Source organism: Panthera leo, chromosome B3, assembly GCF_018350215.1.
Source record: "Panthera leo isolate Ple1 chromosome B3, P.leo_Ple1_pat1.1, whole genome shotgun sequence".
In the NCBI taxonomy this organism is placed as follows: domain Eukaryota; kingdom Metazoa; phylum Chordata; class Mammalia; order Carnivora; family Felidae; genus Panthera; species Panthera leo.
In genome coordinates, this window is record NC_056684.1 from 102,279,941 (window position 1) to 102,295,281 (window position 15,341).

Genomic DNA, 15,341 nt, shown 5'->3' on the forward strand with positions numbered 1-15,341 from the left:
CTGACATCTGTACAAATCTGTTCTGTGGGGTGAAAGGTTCTATGGAAGAAACAGAAGTTCCTGTGATTAAGTTAGAGAAATGACTTAAATAAATCTAAGCAGGTTTCTGTCAGGTGGGGAGTCTCAGAAGATTTTATCTGCTTACAAATGTGTTCATTAGACCTGGGGTGCATCTGGAGGAAAGCGACTGGGTCAGTTTGGGACAGAAGATTCTACAAGACGATTCTCAAATCCAGAGAGTAGGAGATTCATCAGGGGTGCATGTTAATAACTCAGATTCCAGCGCCTTCCCCCACTCCACACCCAGTGAGTCAGAGTATCTGAGGATAGGATTCCAAGAATCTGCATTTTTAAGGTAGGAACATTAGCTAATGCATGTAGATGATATGCAGACCACAATTTGCAAAAACGCTGATCCTGAAGAAGAAAGATAAATGGAAGGGGTGATGCCCTATAGGACACTTATTTGCCTACTGTTCTGGACCCATTTGCCCCACATCAATTATTAGGGCCAGGGATTTGATTCATCCGTCTAGTCACTGAGTGCCTACTGTGTACCAGGCACTGGGTCTGATCCCAATATTTTCTAGGAACTTGATAATCTCTCCTATTTTGCTTCTTCCATTTGCACTGCTCTTCCATACTTTGAAATTGTATCCTTACTTCAGCAAGTTAGCAATCCATATATCTGCATACCACAGCACTGAATTAAACCACAGGGTGACAAGAGAACCTCCACACATGGAAAAACAAAAGGGAAACTCACTCTTTTTGAAATTCTTCTTGCTTGCTCTTAAGTTGGTTTAACCTTTCTTTCTTGTCTATAAACCTGTAAGAAAAAAATGTATTGTCTTATTTAAATGTTCATTCTTTAAATTTCTATTTTATTTTTATTTTTTATTTTAGAGACAGAGAGCTCACACACAGGGGAGGGAGGAGAGAGAGAGACGGAGAGAGAGAGACGGAGAGAGAGAGACGGAGAGAGACAGAGAGGGAGGGAGGGAGGGAGGGAGGGAGGGAGGGAGGGGGAGAGAGAGAGAGAGAGAGAGAGAGAGAGAGAGAGAGAGAGAGAGACAATCCAGAGTAGCCAGAGTAGGCTCCAAGCTCAGTGCAGAGATGGACACAGGGCTCGGTCTCATGACCCTGGGGATCATGACCTGAGCTGAAATCAAGAGTTGGATATTCAACCAAGTGAGCCACCAAGGCACCCCTTAAATATTCATTCTTTTCAGTTCAGTGAGATTTTGCAAACCCCTGAGAGCCAATCATTTCTGCAGAGTCATTTGGAGATGTCACAGTCCTGAAAGTAAGTACACATCTTCTCAGTCGGGTGCACACACAGCTGCTTATGCCATTTGCTCATTTCCAAACTAAGTTCAAATTCTCAGCTTTAAAATTCTTTCATGGGAAGGGCACCTGAGTGGCTCAGTCAGTTAAGCATCCAACTTGGGCTCAGGTCATGATTTCGAGGTTCTTGAGTTCGAGCCCCATATTGGGCTTGGGATTCTCTCTCTCTCTGCCCCTCTCCCACTTGTGCATGCAAAATAAGTAAGTCAACCTTAAAAATAAAGATAAATAGGGGTGCCTGGGTGGCTCAGTTGGTTAAGCGTCTGACTTTGGCTCAGGTCATGATCTCATGGTTGGTGGGTTCGGGCTCTGTGCTGACAGCTTCAGATTCTATGTCTCCCTCTGCTCCTCGCCCACTTGTGCTCTGTCTCTCAAAAGATAAATGTTAAAAAAAATTTTTTTTTAATAAAGATAAATAAAATTCTTTCATGGGTTTAGGGGTGCCTGGCTGGCTCAGTCAGCAAAATTCTTTCACGGGTTTATAAAATATGTCTAGAAGCCCCACCCCAAAGGTTAAATTATCTTCTAAAACAGGCACATCAGAGCACTACAGTGAATGTGAATTCAAGGAAACTAAGGCTTCTAATATAAACATGATTTTAATTATTTAGCTTAATTCAATCCTGCTCTCACCTATAAATTGGTTCCTTATAATTTTTAAAGTATAACATTTTTTCCTTACTAATTTTATTGCCAGTCATTATGGGCTAACAAGTTACTTAGAACAAGTTATCAAAAGGAAGGGATATCACACGCAGTTCATTTTCTCTGTCAGTCTTCCACCCTTATCCTTATCATTTTCTTCCTGCTCCCTTATTTGGAGTTTAGTTTGCTCCCCCTCTTTTTTCTTTTCTTTTCTTTGCAGTTTAAGGTAGAAACTTAGATCAATTTACATCAATTTTAAGCCTCTCTTTTTAATATGACCATATAAAGTCATATTTAGTTAAACCCCCAAAGTTAAAGTATTTTTTAAAGTTTTTAAATTTACTTATTTTGAGAGGGGGAGGGAGGGAGAGGAAGAGAGGGAGAGGGAGAGGGGGAGGGAGAGGGGGAGGGGGAGAAAATGAATCCCAAGCAGGCTCTGCACTGTCAGCACGGAGCCCAGTGTGGGTCTCGAACTCATGAACCATGATATCATGCATGACCTGAGCTGAAACCAAGAGTTGGATGCTTAACCAACTGAATCACCCAGGCACCCTAACCCCCAAATTATTGATAGGGTATATTTTCATCATCATCTAGTTTGGAATTGCTAATTTTCCATAAATTCCCTCCTTGACCTGTAAGTTATTTAGAAGTATATTGCTTAATTTCCAGATATGTGAGCTTTTCTAGGTAACTTATTCTTGTTTTCTGTTATTTTGATGTGGTCACAGAATATACTCTATAAGATTTCAATCTTTTGATTTGAGAGGGTCTTATGGCCTTGTATCTGGTATGCCCTGGTGAAAAGTTCCCTGTGCACCAGAAAGAATATGTATCTATAGCTGTTGGATACAGTGTTCTATAAAGGTCAACCAGCTGAAGGTGACTAACAGTGTCATTCAGATCTTCTAGATCTGTGCTATTCACTAAGGTAGTCACCAGTCACATGTGCTACAGAATACCTAAAACGTGCCTTGCTGCATTATAAGGATCTGGGTTAAAAAAAAAAAAAATCATAGGACTAACGTCACACAACCGATTTTTAAACAAGTTGACAGTGGCTATTTTCAAAGAAAAAAAAAAAACAATGTTAATGCTATATGCTATAGTAAGTAACATAGTATGGAGTCCAAGATTAGGCTTTTGGCTGTCTCCCAAATTCCTAGCCTAAATGAAAACAACAGAATAGTAACAGCCCCAGAAATCTCTTTCCTTAAAATCATCCAGGTTAAAAGGAGTCTGAAATATCATTTCTACTTCAAAATGGAAGGGATTGATACACAATGGATAAAGACAATGTGGTAAATATACGTGATGAAGTATTATTCCCCTGTAAAAAAAGAGTAAGACCTTGCCTTTGGGGACAACATGGATAGACCTAGAGGGAATTATGCTAAGTGAAATAAGTCAGACACAGAAAGACAAATACCGTATGATTTCACTTACATGGAGAATCTAGAAAACAAAACAGACAAGAAAATACTTAAATACTGATTACTAACTGGTGGTTGCCAGAGGGGAGGTGGGTCGGGGTGGAGGGGCAAAATAAAGGGGATTAAGAGGGACAAACTTCCCATTATGAAATAAATAAGTCATGGAGATGAAAAGTACATAGTCAATAATGTAATAACATTGTATGGTGTGACAGATGGTGACTACACTTACAGCGATGAGCACTGAGTAATAAATAGAAGTGTCAAATCAGTATGTTGTACACCTGAGACTAATATAACATTGCATGTTAATTATACTTCAATTTTAAAAAGAGAAAAAAGTAGAAGGGATAAAAAATTCTAATTATGACCCTACCATTTAATAGTCACTGAAAATGTAAAATATATGTTAAGAAAGCAAATCAAGTAATTTTATACATTTGTTCGACTAAATTAAAATCAAAAAAATTCAGTTCTTCAGTTGTACTAACCATATTTCAATAGCCACATACAGCTGCTGGCTAGCCTACTTGACGGGAAAGATACAAAACATCATCACAGAAAGTTGTACCAACAGCACTGCAATGGCGAGTAAGGTAGTAGTTACTACTAGACTTGAAACAGTACTAGAACACTCCAAAACCAGTATGGAATCTAGACAAACCCATAGATTGACCAGTTAATTTATCAGGCATTTAGTCTGTGTCTGCAACTTACAGCAAAGCATCTTCCAGAATATTAAGAAATCTAATTACATAGATTACTGTGTATTCTTGGACACATTATTGACATATGCTTCCATTTCCATGTATCAAAAATGAGAAACTAATGGTATTTACTTCTACCTCACTGAGGCTACGTGGTGATTCATGTCCTAATAACCTGAAGATGACAAATTTACAAGACTCATCAGACCAGGCAAACAAATGACTGACATGGAGGATGAAATCTTGCTTTTAGAGACTATAAAAGTTCTTCTTTCAGATCTGTTGTAAAAATGCCACTTGGCACTAAAACAAATTGGGAAGACAAACAACCGTGCCCAGCCTTATACTGAGCTGGTTCTCTTGGGCTTTGTTAAAAACAAACTTAAAATGTAAATATGCAGTTGCCAGCAGGAATAATAAACAAAAGATAACAATTCCTACTGTATCAAACACTTCTGAGTCATGTTATTCTTCAGGAAGGAAATTAAAAATAGGTGGTGTTAACAAAGCTAAACAGTGGAGTGGATGAGATCAAGGAATGTGGCCAGGTCAGCATTTCAACTGCTCATCTGCACACTCATCCGTTCTCTGCATTCTCCATCACACCACTGATGGAAAGATAAAAAAAAAATCCACTCCACAATTTTGTGCTCTCTCAATCTGGTTTCCAAGAGGTAGAAAGATTCATACAATCATCACACTCAACTAGATTTAAGGATACATGTTTTACCAAAGAAGGGGGGAAGAAGGAAATGTTTTATGTACTGCCTTTCAAGGAGGGCTGATCACGTAAAATATCTGGTCTTTTTCCAGGTCAGAACATACACACTAATTTCAATCTTTAACAAACACACAGAATCTCACTGAATGGACATCCTATAGTTTATTTATATGAACTCCTACTGATGAACATGGGCATCATTTCTGAATTTTCACTCTTTATCAGTAATGTTATAAGTGAATATCCTAGTGCACAAATCTTTAAAAGCTTTTATTTCTCAGAAATTCCTATAAATAAAATAAACTGCTGGGTCAAATACTTACATGCTAAATTCTGGCAGTTGGCTTTAAATTTCCTCGCCATCATTTCATATAATTTACAACCCCACCAACAGGGAGTAACAGAACCTGTTTTATCTCACTCTCTCCAAAGACTGCACATTTCTTTTTAGTCTTTACTAAATTAATCGGCCTCCTACCCCTTCCCCCAAAGATAGTTCATAATTCATTTATTTGTCTTTCTTTATTTCACTATTAGAAATGTTGGAATGTCTTTTCCTTATTGACTACTTACTTCTCTTTTATTGTTCCCCTATGTCTTTTGTTCATTTTTCTAATAGCTTTTTTAAGGGCTATTAGGGAAATTAGCCATTTTTCTTTCCAACATCATGACATTATTTTTTCTCAATATGCTTTCTGCCTACTTATGTTTCTGCTTTAGAGAACTTTCCAAACTTTTACACAGATACATTTAGCAATTATTTTGATGTCGAATGACTCTAGTTTTGTATTGTTTTCTGAAAGGAGTCTGCCAGTGAACCTGTACCAAGCACCAGGGCTTTTACAACACTATTTGTTATATTTTCTCTCCCAATTTAAAAATACCTTGTATATTATTTACCAAATTCCTCCAAAACTTGAGTTGTTTTTTTCCCTAAAAAAGCACTTCCTTAAATGGACTTTGTCTCCTAAATTCTTCCATACTTTTGCAACTATGATCTTTTTCCCCCATTAACAAAGTACTCCCTTAAACTGACTTTCAAACAGTCCCCCTGCAACAGAGAGTGATGAGAATTAGGAGCCCGTGGTCACACAGCACCCGGGTGGTACCAGAGTGGGCACATGGCCCAGTTTGGGGCATTACGCCTGTCTGGGCTAACCTGGGGATGGGTTAGAGCCGGCCCTGCAAAGGGAAGGAAGGCATTAAAAGCAAAGGAAATGTTGCTGTTTCACAAGGCAAAGAGCTACTTTATCCGCACCAACGCATCTCAACACAGCAGGTAGGATAACAGGGTTAGGAGTGTGCTGCTGCTGAGGCATCAGTCAAGAGAGTGAGCCCCGTCACTCCACGCTGTTCCAGGGCCACAGACCATCATGGGCGACTGAGTGGATCTATTCACAGGCTAGACTATTCACACAAACCTACGTCATACCACGAGAAAACAGCACGAGGGCGTGTACTCTATCAGGGATCCATATTATTAATTCTGTTAATTCTAGGTGATAACATCCTCATAACACCCATAACTTAGAGTACTTACTATGTCCTAAGCATATCCTTTCCTAAAATAACTCTAATCCCTCCATCTGCCTGCCCAGTGCTTACCCTCATCCTAGAGATCTTTGTGCCCAAGAATATGGCAACAGAAAAGTCTGAGAAATACTAATGAATTTTGAGAAAGGCAAATAATAATAACCTTTCAAATATGGAGTTGAGAGACTTAAAAAATATTAAACCCTTTGAACCAGCTATTGCAGTTCAAAGAAATAGATTAGAGATGAGATGAATATTTATGTTTGAAGGCACCAATCACAAAATCAGTCACAACAGCAAAAATTGAACACAATGTTAATGTTCAATAGGAGAATGATTTATTAAATGATACTATACTGCCATGCAGGACATTGTAACATTTTTGAGGACAAGACATGAGCATGTGTTTTAGGAGATGTTGGGGGGGGGGGGTGGAGGCACAACACACTATGTACACATGGTATGATTCCAAATGAAAAAATGTATTAAGCACGCACGTGTGTGCACGCACGCGCGCGCGCACACACACACACACACACACGGCTGGAAGGAGATACAACAAATTATTAACAGAGATGTGGGAATACAGATAAAGTGTTTCTTTCTTTAGGTATTTCTGTACTTTATAAGTTTTCTACAATAATCACATGTACGTCTATAATCAGAAAAAAAAGATGCTAATCAAAATTTCTCATGCTCCTTAGAGGATCACATACACCATAAAAATATATACATAAACCCCTAAAAGTACCTAAATTCTTAGGTCTCCTGAGACAGATTATAGTCCTTGGGTTCCTTAAATCTAAAAGGGGAAATGAGCATGAATAGCTTTTAGGTCACTGGTGGGGAAGACTCCCCATCTCTGATTTGGACATTAGGTTTGTTACAAGAATTAATAATTTCTGGCTCTAGAAATAAGGCAGTGAGGCTTCCCAGGCAAAAGTGAGAGAGTACAGCCTGTGCCTGGGAAAGAGAACACAGCAATCTCCCTTATACAAGTAGAGATGGTTGAAGAACTAAATACTTCTTCAATTAAAATACTAACCAGTAAGAATTACTAGTCACCAAATTTTTTTCCTTAAATTCTTTAGGCATACAAGGGTACGATGTTTACTGACAAATGTAATATGAAAAAAACAAAACAAAACAAAACAAGATGTGGTCCAGATCAGGATGGTTCTTTTGTTAGAATATGAGAAAATACAGTAAAAATATACTCCGCTAGTGGGAATGAAGGCTAAGTCATTAAAAGAAAATAGAAACGAAACCACTGTTTAGTTTCCTCACTTGTAAAATGGGAATAAAGCTTACCCTACTTGGTTGCAAGGATTAAATAAGATAAATGCGAACATAAGGTAGAACTTATTAGCGTGTAATACATGTTAGTTTCCCTTTTCTTCGCTGCAATGAGTGATTTTGTACTTAATCTTACTAATGTATTAAAATAAACTACATATATAAAAATATAGTTCAGATCTGGAAGTGAGTTTAAGAATTAGCATAGCCCAGGAGTAAGATACAAATACTCTGAATTGCCTCATGTTGAAAATAGGTTAATAACTCATGGGTCTGCGGTAGGGAACAAACAAGATTATGTGAAAGCCTTTTATAAATTCTAAAAGGCATAACGAAAGAGCAGCCATTGACACTGACAGAAAACAGAAGTTGTATTTTTCTCAGCAGACCCACAGACGTTGGCACAAATACAATTAATAAGCTGCATGGGATGGGAGTTGAGACCCTTTCTGAAGGACATAAACAGCAGTAAGGTTGATAAACTCTTATCTAAAGATGGAGTGTTTAGCCACCCGTAGAGCTTTTGTTCTGCTAAGAAGGTATACAAACGTGGGTGCAGAAATGAATTCTCAAGACAGTAGATTCTTTTTTTTTTTAAGTTTATTTATTTATTTAGAGGGAGAGAGCGTGCATGCACGTGTGAGTGAGGGAGGAGCAGAGAGAGAGGAGAAAGAGAATCCCAAGGAGGCTCCATGCTGCCAGCGCAGAGCCCAACATGGGTTTCAATTTCACAACCATGAGATCATGACCTGAGAGAAACCAAGAGTCGGACACTTAACTGACTGAGCCACCCAGGTGCCCCCTTCAAGACAGATTTTTTTTTAATGTTTATTTATTTTTGAGAGAACACAAGTAGGGGAGGGGCAGAGAGAGGGGGACAGAGGATCCGAAGCAGGCTTTGCACTGACAAGAGAGAGCCCAATGCAGGGTTCAAACTCACAAACCGTGAGATCATGACCTGAGCTGAAGTCGGATGCTCAACCAACTGAGCCACCCAGGCGCCCCAAGACAGTACATTCTTATAGGCTACAATGATTGACAACCAAAAAGATCCTGGAGAGAGAACAGAAATATCTAAAGAATAATTTTTTTGATGTTGGGTGTGTCTTCCCCCTTGAAATTTTCAGTAACATCTAGGATTTTCTGCTCATCTTTTATCCCACCACTCTTTTTAGCACCCCTATTTGTTTCCTGGTAAAAGCACAACATATATTCTTAAAACTCATCAGTGACCATAATGCCACATCATTCCTGAAAACCTACTTATAAAAGCAATAGCCATATGCTTATAAATATCTTTTTTGATCCAAGTTAAGATAACTGGTTCCTAAACCTACAGGCAGATTTTCTGGAGTGCTATGTTGTCTGTTGTACTCAGATTATGTTTCCCGTCCCATTCCTACACCTATCATAACCTGGTAACCAATTTCTTTCCAGTCTTGAGTGGAAAGATTACTTAACTTGTCAGTTATCTATTGGGTAACAGTATTATGTTTGCTGTCAAATTATGTACACCAGAAAATTATGTTCCCATAAAAAGCCCCATAATTTAAAAATGTTCACCAGTACAAGATCCAAAGAAGATTGTGTTGAGAGTACTGCTTAATATCATTCCTCTTCATCTCTTAAAGAAGCACACAAGCTGGGTGCCACGCCTGGGTGGCTCAGTTGGTGAAGCATCCGACTCTTGATTTCGGCTCAGGTCATGATCTCACGGTTTGTGGGACTGAACTCTGTGTCAAGATCTGTGCTGACAGTATGGAGCCTGCTCGGATATTCTCTCTCTCTCTCTCTCTCTCTCTCTCTCTCTGTTCCTCCCTCCCTCACTCACTCTCTCAGAATAAATAAACTTAAAACAAACAAACAAAAAAAAGGAGCTCACAAGCTAAAAGGCAGATGAAAATCAGAGAAAAAAGTGGATATTGTTTTAGGAATGGGACCAAGGTGGGGGGTGAGGAAAGGATAGCATTGGTGAGGATACCAAGATTTTAAGTCTTCCCACTGAACATTAACAGAAAAAGAATCATTCAGATATTTTTCAATCAATCTACCCGCCAAACTCATTTAGTCCACAGAGTTATACAAAGACACATGTTCCCTTCTTAGGAGTCAAAGGAACTAATTGTGGTGAGGTAGATTGTTCATTAATATCTAATTTTCTTTGAACTGCACAATTAAAACCTTTACAATTAGCTAGTCTATTAACAAAAACTGAAAAAAACACATTTACAAGAATTTTGATATGCATTGTAATGTTCAAGATCTACGTACGCACAGCTAATTTGGCTAATTTGCTGAAAAGAATCAGAGGTTAAACAAGTGTTTTTAAACTGTGTTGTAAGTGTCCATATTTTATTTCCAAGTGTTTTCCCACAGTTAGTGAGGGGCTTTTCATAAAGTAAAGGGGAAAAAAGTCTGAAGGCAAAGAAGACAAAAATGTTTTATAATACTGAAGACAGTGAAATATCTCACAATCAAGCTATGACCTGCACAATTGAAGGCTTGTTAGTAGTAAGTGTAAATCCTTGAGAGCAAGAGACCTTTCTCCTCTGTAACTTGCCAGGATATTTTATGGAGATAGCTGTATCCATTGAGAGCTCATTAAGAATGATTTGACTATTAGGACAGTGGTCCTGGGTCTTAAAAGATTCTTACATCATACTAGATACAGGGCACTGTTCTGGGAACAAAGGAAAACAAAACAAAACAAAACAAAACAGTCCACTTGTTAAGGACCGCACAGTTGGGAAAAGGGAGAGATGGTGGGAGAAGCGAAGCTAGCTAGGCAGACCACTGCGGCAGTCCTGTTATCACTGAGCCCTAAAATGCCGTTTTTTATTTAAAAAAAAAAAAAATGCCTTTTTTATCTCTAAATTTTGAATGGTTCTGGTATTTCTGCTTAGTCAGAAAAAGAAACCCACTATTACACACTCCTCTTCTGAAAATTCACTTTAATTTTCAGATTTAGCAAGAAATTTCTACCTCCATTTTTAAAGTGGTATTACCTTTACCATTCTCTCAACAGTATGCCTACTATGTACTACCCACTGCTGCTGCACAAAGCACTGGTGATCCGACTGAACAAAACCAGAATTCATGCCTTCATGGAACTACATTCTGGATGGAGATATCTTCCTCAAATAAACAACATTTTGTATCATGCTCAGCACCATGAAAGAACTGCATATTGCAACAGAAAAGAATGGGGAGAGACGGAAGTGCAAAATTACCTTAGTAAAGGACAGGGAAGGCCTTGCTGAGGAAGTGACGTTTTTAAGTAGGGACATGAAAGACAAAGTGGCAATCAAGAGGAAAAGTGTTCAGGCACAAGGAGCAGTAAGGGAAAAGGCCCAGTGGTGGAAAAAGTTTCATGTGTTTGAGGATTTGAGAGAAGGTCCCTGACTATGGAGAAGTATGAAGGAGCACGGCAGAAGTTTCTTTCCTGAGTGCTTAATATATGCTAGACATCACACTAAGTACTTTAATGCATGCCCTTACATGATCACTACCAAACCTATGAAGTTAGGATCCCCTCCCCCTTTTCAAAATGAAATAAACAAGCATAGGAGATATTAAGAAACTTGTTCAAAATCACACAGCAAGTGGTAGAGTGTGGATTCGATTCAATGCAGCATGAATCCAAAGCCCACACTTTAACTCAAACTTACAGCCAAAGTTAGAAGATAAACAGTAGACAAATCAAGTGGAGCTTCAAATGCCACATTAGGGAGCTGAAATTTTATTTTAAATGCAGTGGAAAGCCACTGAGAAGTTTAAACAAAACTGTGACATTATCTGATTTACATTTCTACTGTGGCTGTTGTGTGGAGGAGTTGTATGTGTAAATGAAAGGAAATCAATAAGCAGTTGGGAGAGAAATGATGGCTGTCTGGACTAGAAGTAAACCAATTCAGGATCTATTTTGGAGCAGATAAAATAGCCTTGCCAATGATTTGGATACATGGAATAAGAAAAAAGGGAAAGTCTCAACTCCTAAGCTTCTGGATTTAGTAACAAATGGATCATGATGGGTAATCATGAAATGGTTTAGGATCAGACTAAGTTTAGGAAAAAGGGATAGTCATTCAATCATTCGACAAATCTTTATTAAGCTTCTATTATGTGAAGCAGACTACAAAACTGGTAAAGTTTCATCTTCACAGAGCTTCCATCACTGGGGTGGGGGTGGGGGGAAGGCAGGTAGACAAATTAATATATAAACCATTAAGATACTGCTAAGTGCTAAAGAAAACAACAAAGCGGGTTAAGTGGAAAAAGAGGTTACTATTTTAATTAAATGGTTAGAGTTTCTCCAATGTATGAGCAGAGCCCTAAAGGATACAAAGGAAGCAGGCTGAAGATTTCTTGGAGAAAAGAGTTCCTGGCAGTTTGAGTAAGACTGCAATGGCTCCGAGACAGGAGTGTTCTTGGTATGTTTGAGGACTGGCAACGTCAGGGTGGTATAGCAGATGAGGTTAAGTGAAAAATAGGAGATCAGAGAAGAAGAGACAACATGGAACTTTTGTTAAGGACTTTGCCTTTTTTTTTTTTTAATACTTTGGGTAAAACAGGAAACCCTTCCAAGATTGAAGATTTGAAGAATGGAAGAGAAATGTTACTCCAGCTGCAATACGTAGGAAATTACACTATAAGGGAGCAAGGGTGGAAAGCAGAAACTCAAGAGTCAATAATCCTCTGGCAGATCAGACCAGGAGCTAGTGAAAGGGTCAGTTTTAGACAGGTTTTTAAGAACAAATAGGATTTGTTGATGGGATTAGATATGGTGGCTTTGAGAGAAGTCAAGAAAGGCTGGCAGGGTTTTTTGACCTGTATCAAAAAAGAATGAGATGACCATTTACTGGGTTGGGATGAGCATGGGAGGAAGAAGAGATTTATCATGGAAAACCATGAGTTCAGTCTGCCATATTAAGATGGAGATACTTATTACAAATTTAGAGACAGATGTTGAGTAGGCAGCTGTTTACTGGATTTCAGAGAGGTCTGGATTGGAGACACAAGTCTGGCAGTCTTTAGCATTCATGAGAATGTATCTGGGAAAAAGTATAGACAGAGAAGAGAGTCCAGAACTGAAGCCTTGATAAACTCCATCAGTTAGACATTTCCATCGCATGCCTAGTAGTCTTATAAGAAAGCAACTGGTTTCATTTTTAAAGCTATCACTTATTACACCAGCAGTTTCTAAAGTCATCAAGTGCATCAATGAGACATAGCAATGAACTAAAAAGATACACAAATCTCAAAAGAGAAACTCCATTTATTATCAGAGAAATACTAGGAGCTCAAAATATTTCCAAATATAGAGGTGGTACAATCCAGTGGTTAGGTGCACAATATATGGGTTCATGCTGCCTGGATTTTAATTCTGATTCTTATGCTCATTATCTGTGTGACCAAGGCAAGGCACTTACTGTGCAGCTTCCTCAAGAGTAAGTTGGAGGTAATAACATATTGGGCTGTTACAAATGAATTAATACCTGAACTTTCACACTCAAAAAGCTCTTACTATCAATGACACTAAATCACTGAAACAAACGTTGAGACCCTGCAGTTAATGAGACTAATTTTTCAATTATCTTAACCAGGGACTTGTAGCTCTGTGTTTAGATTTCAAAACAAGGCCAAAACATGTTCCTAAATTCAATTCTCTTAACTAAGGATTTGTGGCTCCCAGTCTGGATTTTTACAGAAGCCAAAACACATCGCCAAAAGCCTTAGCATCCTTGGAGGCATAGGGGGAAAGGGAGCAACTAGCTAGTCCTAATTATACATCAGAGTAAGCGTGTCTCATAACAAGGTCCAGCTGTGACACAGGGTATCACGGCCCCGAATCCTTCTTAACCAGTTATCTGATTCTCGTCTGGTGTCTCCTCTAGAGAATGAATGTGCTTTAGAACATAAAGGTTAAACCAAGCTTTTGAATGGAAGTGCAGCAAAGTGCCGAGAATCCAACTCTATGGGAGCAATAGGGGAAGACTTATCCAGAGTCACCATCTATTCCTTTATCTTTAGTACCCAGGAGCACCGTGGGGTCTCTTCTCCCGTGGGTTACGGGGAAACCGCGACCTTCCTCATCTGGTCCCCAACCCCCGACCCTGACCCCTGGGAGCAAAGCGCCGGCGCAAAGCAGCTACTCACCCTCCCCATTCCCCTCTCTCCGGGCCCCGGACCCGGGCCCCAGGCTCAAGCCTCACTATTCGCCGAGCGGGAGGAGACACTCGGGAAAGAAACAATAGAGCCGGGGCGGCTGCCGTACCTCTCCCGGTCGCGGCCGTCGAAGTAGACGAAATCGCCGTTCTGGACGCACTTGGCGCAGGTCAGCCGCCGGCGGGTGGTGTTGCACAGCGGACAACGCTCGACCGCCACGTACAGCCCCTCCGCGTCGTCCACGGAGTCCACCAGGTCCCGGGCGAGCGGCCGGGGCCCGCAGCCAGGAGCCTCCAGCGACCGGGCTCCCTTCCCACTGGGAGACGCCATGATGGCCTGAGAGCAGAGCCAGTCACGTGGGATTTTGTTTTCAACCAGGTGCATCCTGGGCGAGGAGGAGGGGCCTGGGGTGGTGCCGAGAGGGCGGGCGGGATCCCCGCGAGCCCCTCGCCCAGCCTCTCAGAGCTGTCTGCCAGGCCCGCTGGCGGGAGGCGCTGTAACTTTTCCTTACGGCTTGAGGGGCAGCGCGCCCCCAGCGGGGAGAATGGTGTTAGAGGGGCGGGTCAGCCAAACAAAATGTCATCATCCGCTCGATCGTGCCAGGGCTACAAGTTAACGCCACAAACTCGTGCAAGAAATAGTAACACAATGCCCTAGGGATTTGGGGAAAACGGGCTGGGAACAAAATCAGAGAATTTCTTTAATTCGCTATGGATGCTTTTAAATTTGGTTAAAACTACAGCAAACAAAGTTGGGCGAGGAATCTGGGTTTTGGAAAGAGGTTGTATTTCGGCTCACTCACCTCCTCTATAGCTTTGTGATTTGGTCTGTACTCGTGTTCTTATCTGTTAAATGGAGATAGTTAACAGTACCTACCAAACGTTGGGAGGATTAAAAATACGTTTAACAGTAATCTGTTAGCAATCTGACAGTACTTTACTGATAATAGCGAACCAGTGGAATCAATCCAAAGAAATCAAAGTTATCTTTCTGAAAACTGAATTTTAAATTAATGTCCAACATTCTTCTACTCTGGGCCATGCTCTGAAAATTTGAACTAGGTAGAATTTAACCTAATTCGATTACTCCAGACTATTTTCTGTGTAGATAAATAGGGTGGCTCGGAGGATGAAGTCAGAATAATTAGTGTTTGAAAATGCCTCCAAACTACAAAAGGAAAAAAAAGGAAAGTGTGTTTATAGGTCAATTTACCTAGACAAGTGACTCTCCAGGATTATTTTGGTAGGCTGTCAACTGATGACTCCCTTGGATTCCCTAGCTGGGACTTCTCTCTCAAGCTCCACACCTAAAGATTCACAACTCCCTAGGAGGCATAAAGTGATGTACAGTGGCCACCACAAACTCAGTATGTCAGAAACTGAACGCTTCCTCCTCACAAATCTGTTTACTCATCTTGGTGAAAGACACAATCCCTGAGCACTTGGGAACAAGAGTCTTGAGTCCTGTTAGCCCCATCCCCCACTGACAACCTGC

The 15,341-nt window shown here is 40.1% G+C and overlaps 1 protein-coding gene across 1 annotated transcript in view; it reads right to left on the reverse strand.

The window, feature by feature from the left end:
• The window catches only part of ATG14 (autophagy related 14), a 39,472-nt gene extending 25,279 nt beyond the window's left edge, over positions 1–14,193 (reverse strand). Inside the window, exons 1-2 of the mRNA XM_042943320.1 lie at positions 13,957–14,193; positions 767–829 (exon numbers count right to left, since the gene is read on the reverse strand). Of these exons, the coding sequence (XP_042799254.1) occupies positions 767–829; positions 13,957–14,177 (284 nt within the window). The 5' untranslated portion in view covers positions 14,178–14,193. The remainder of the gene's footprint in view (positions 1–766; positions 830–13,956) is intronic.
• Between the last annotated feature and the right edge of the window lie 1,148 nt (positions 14,194–15,341).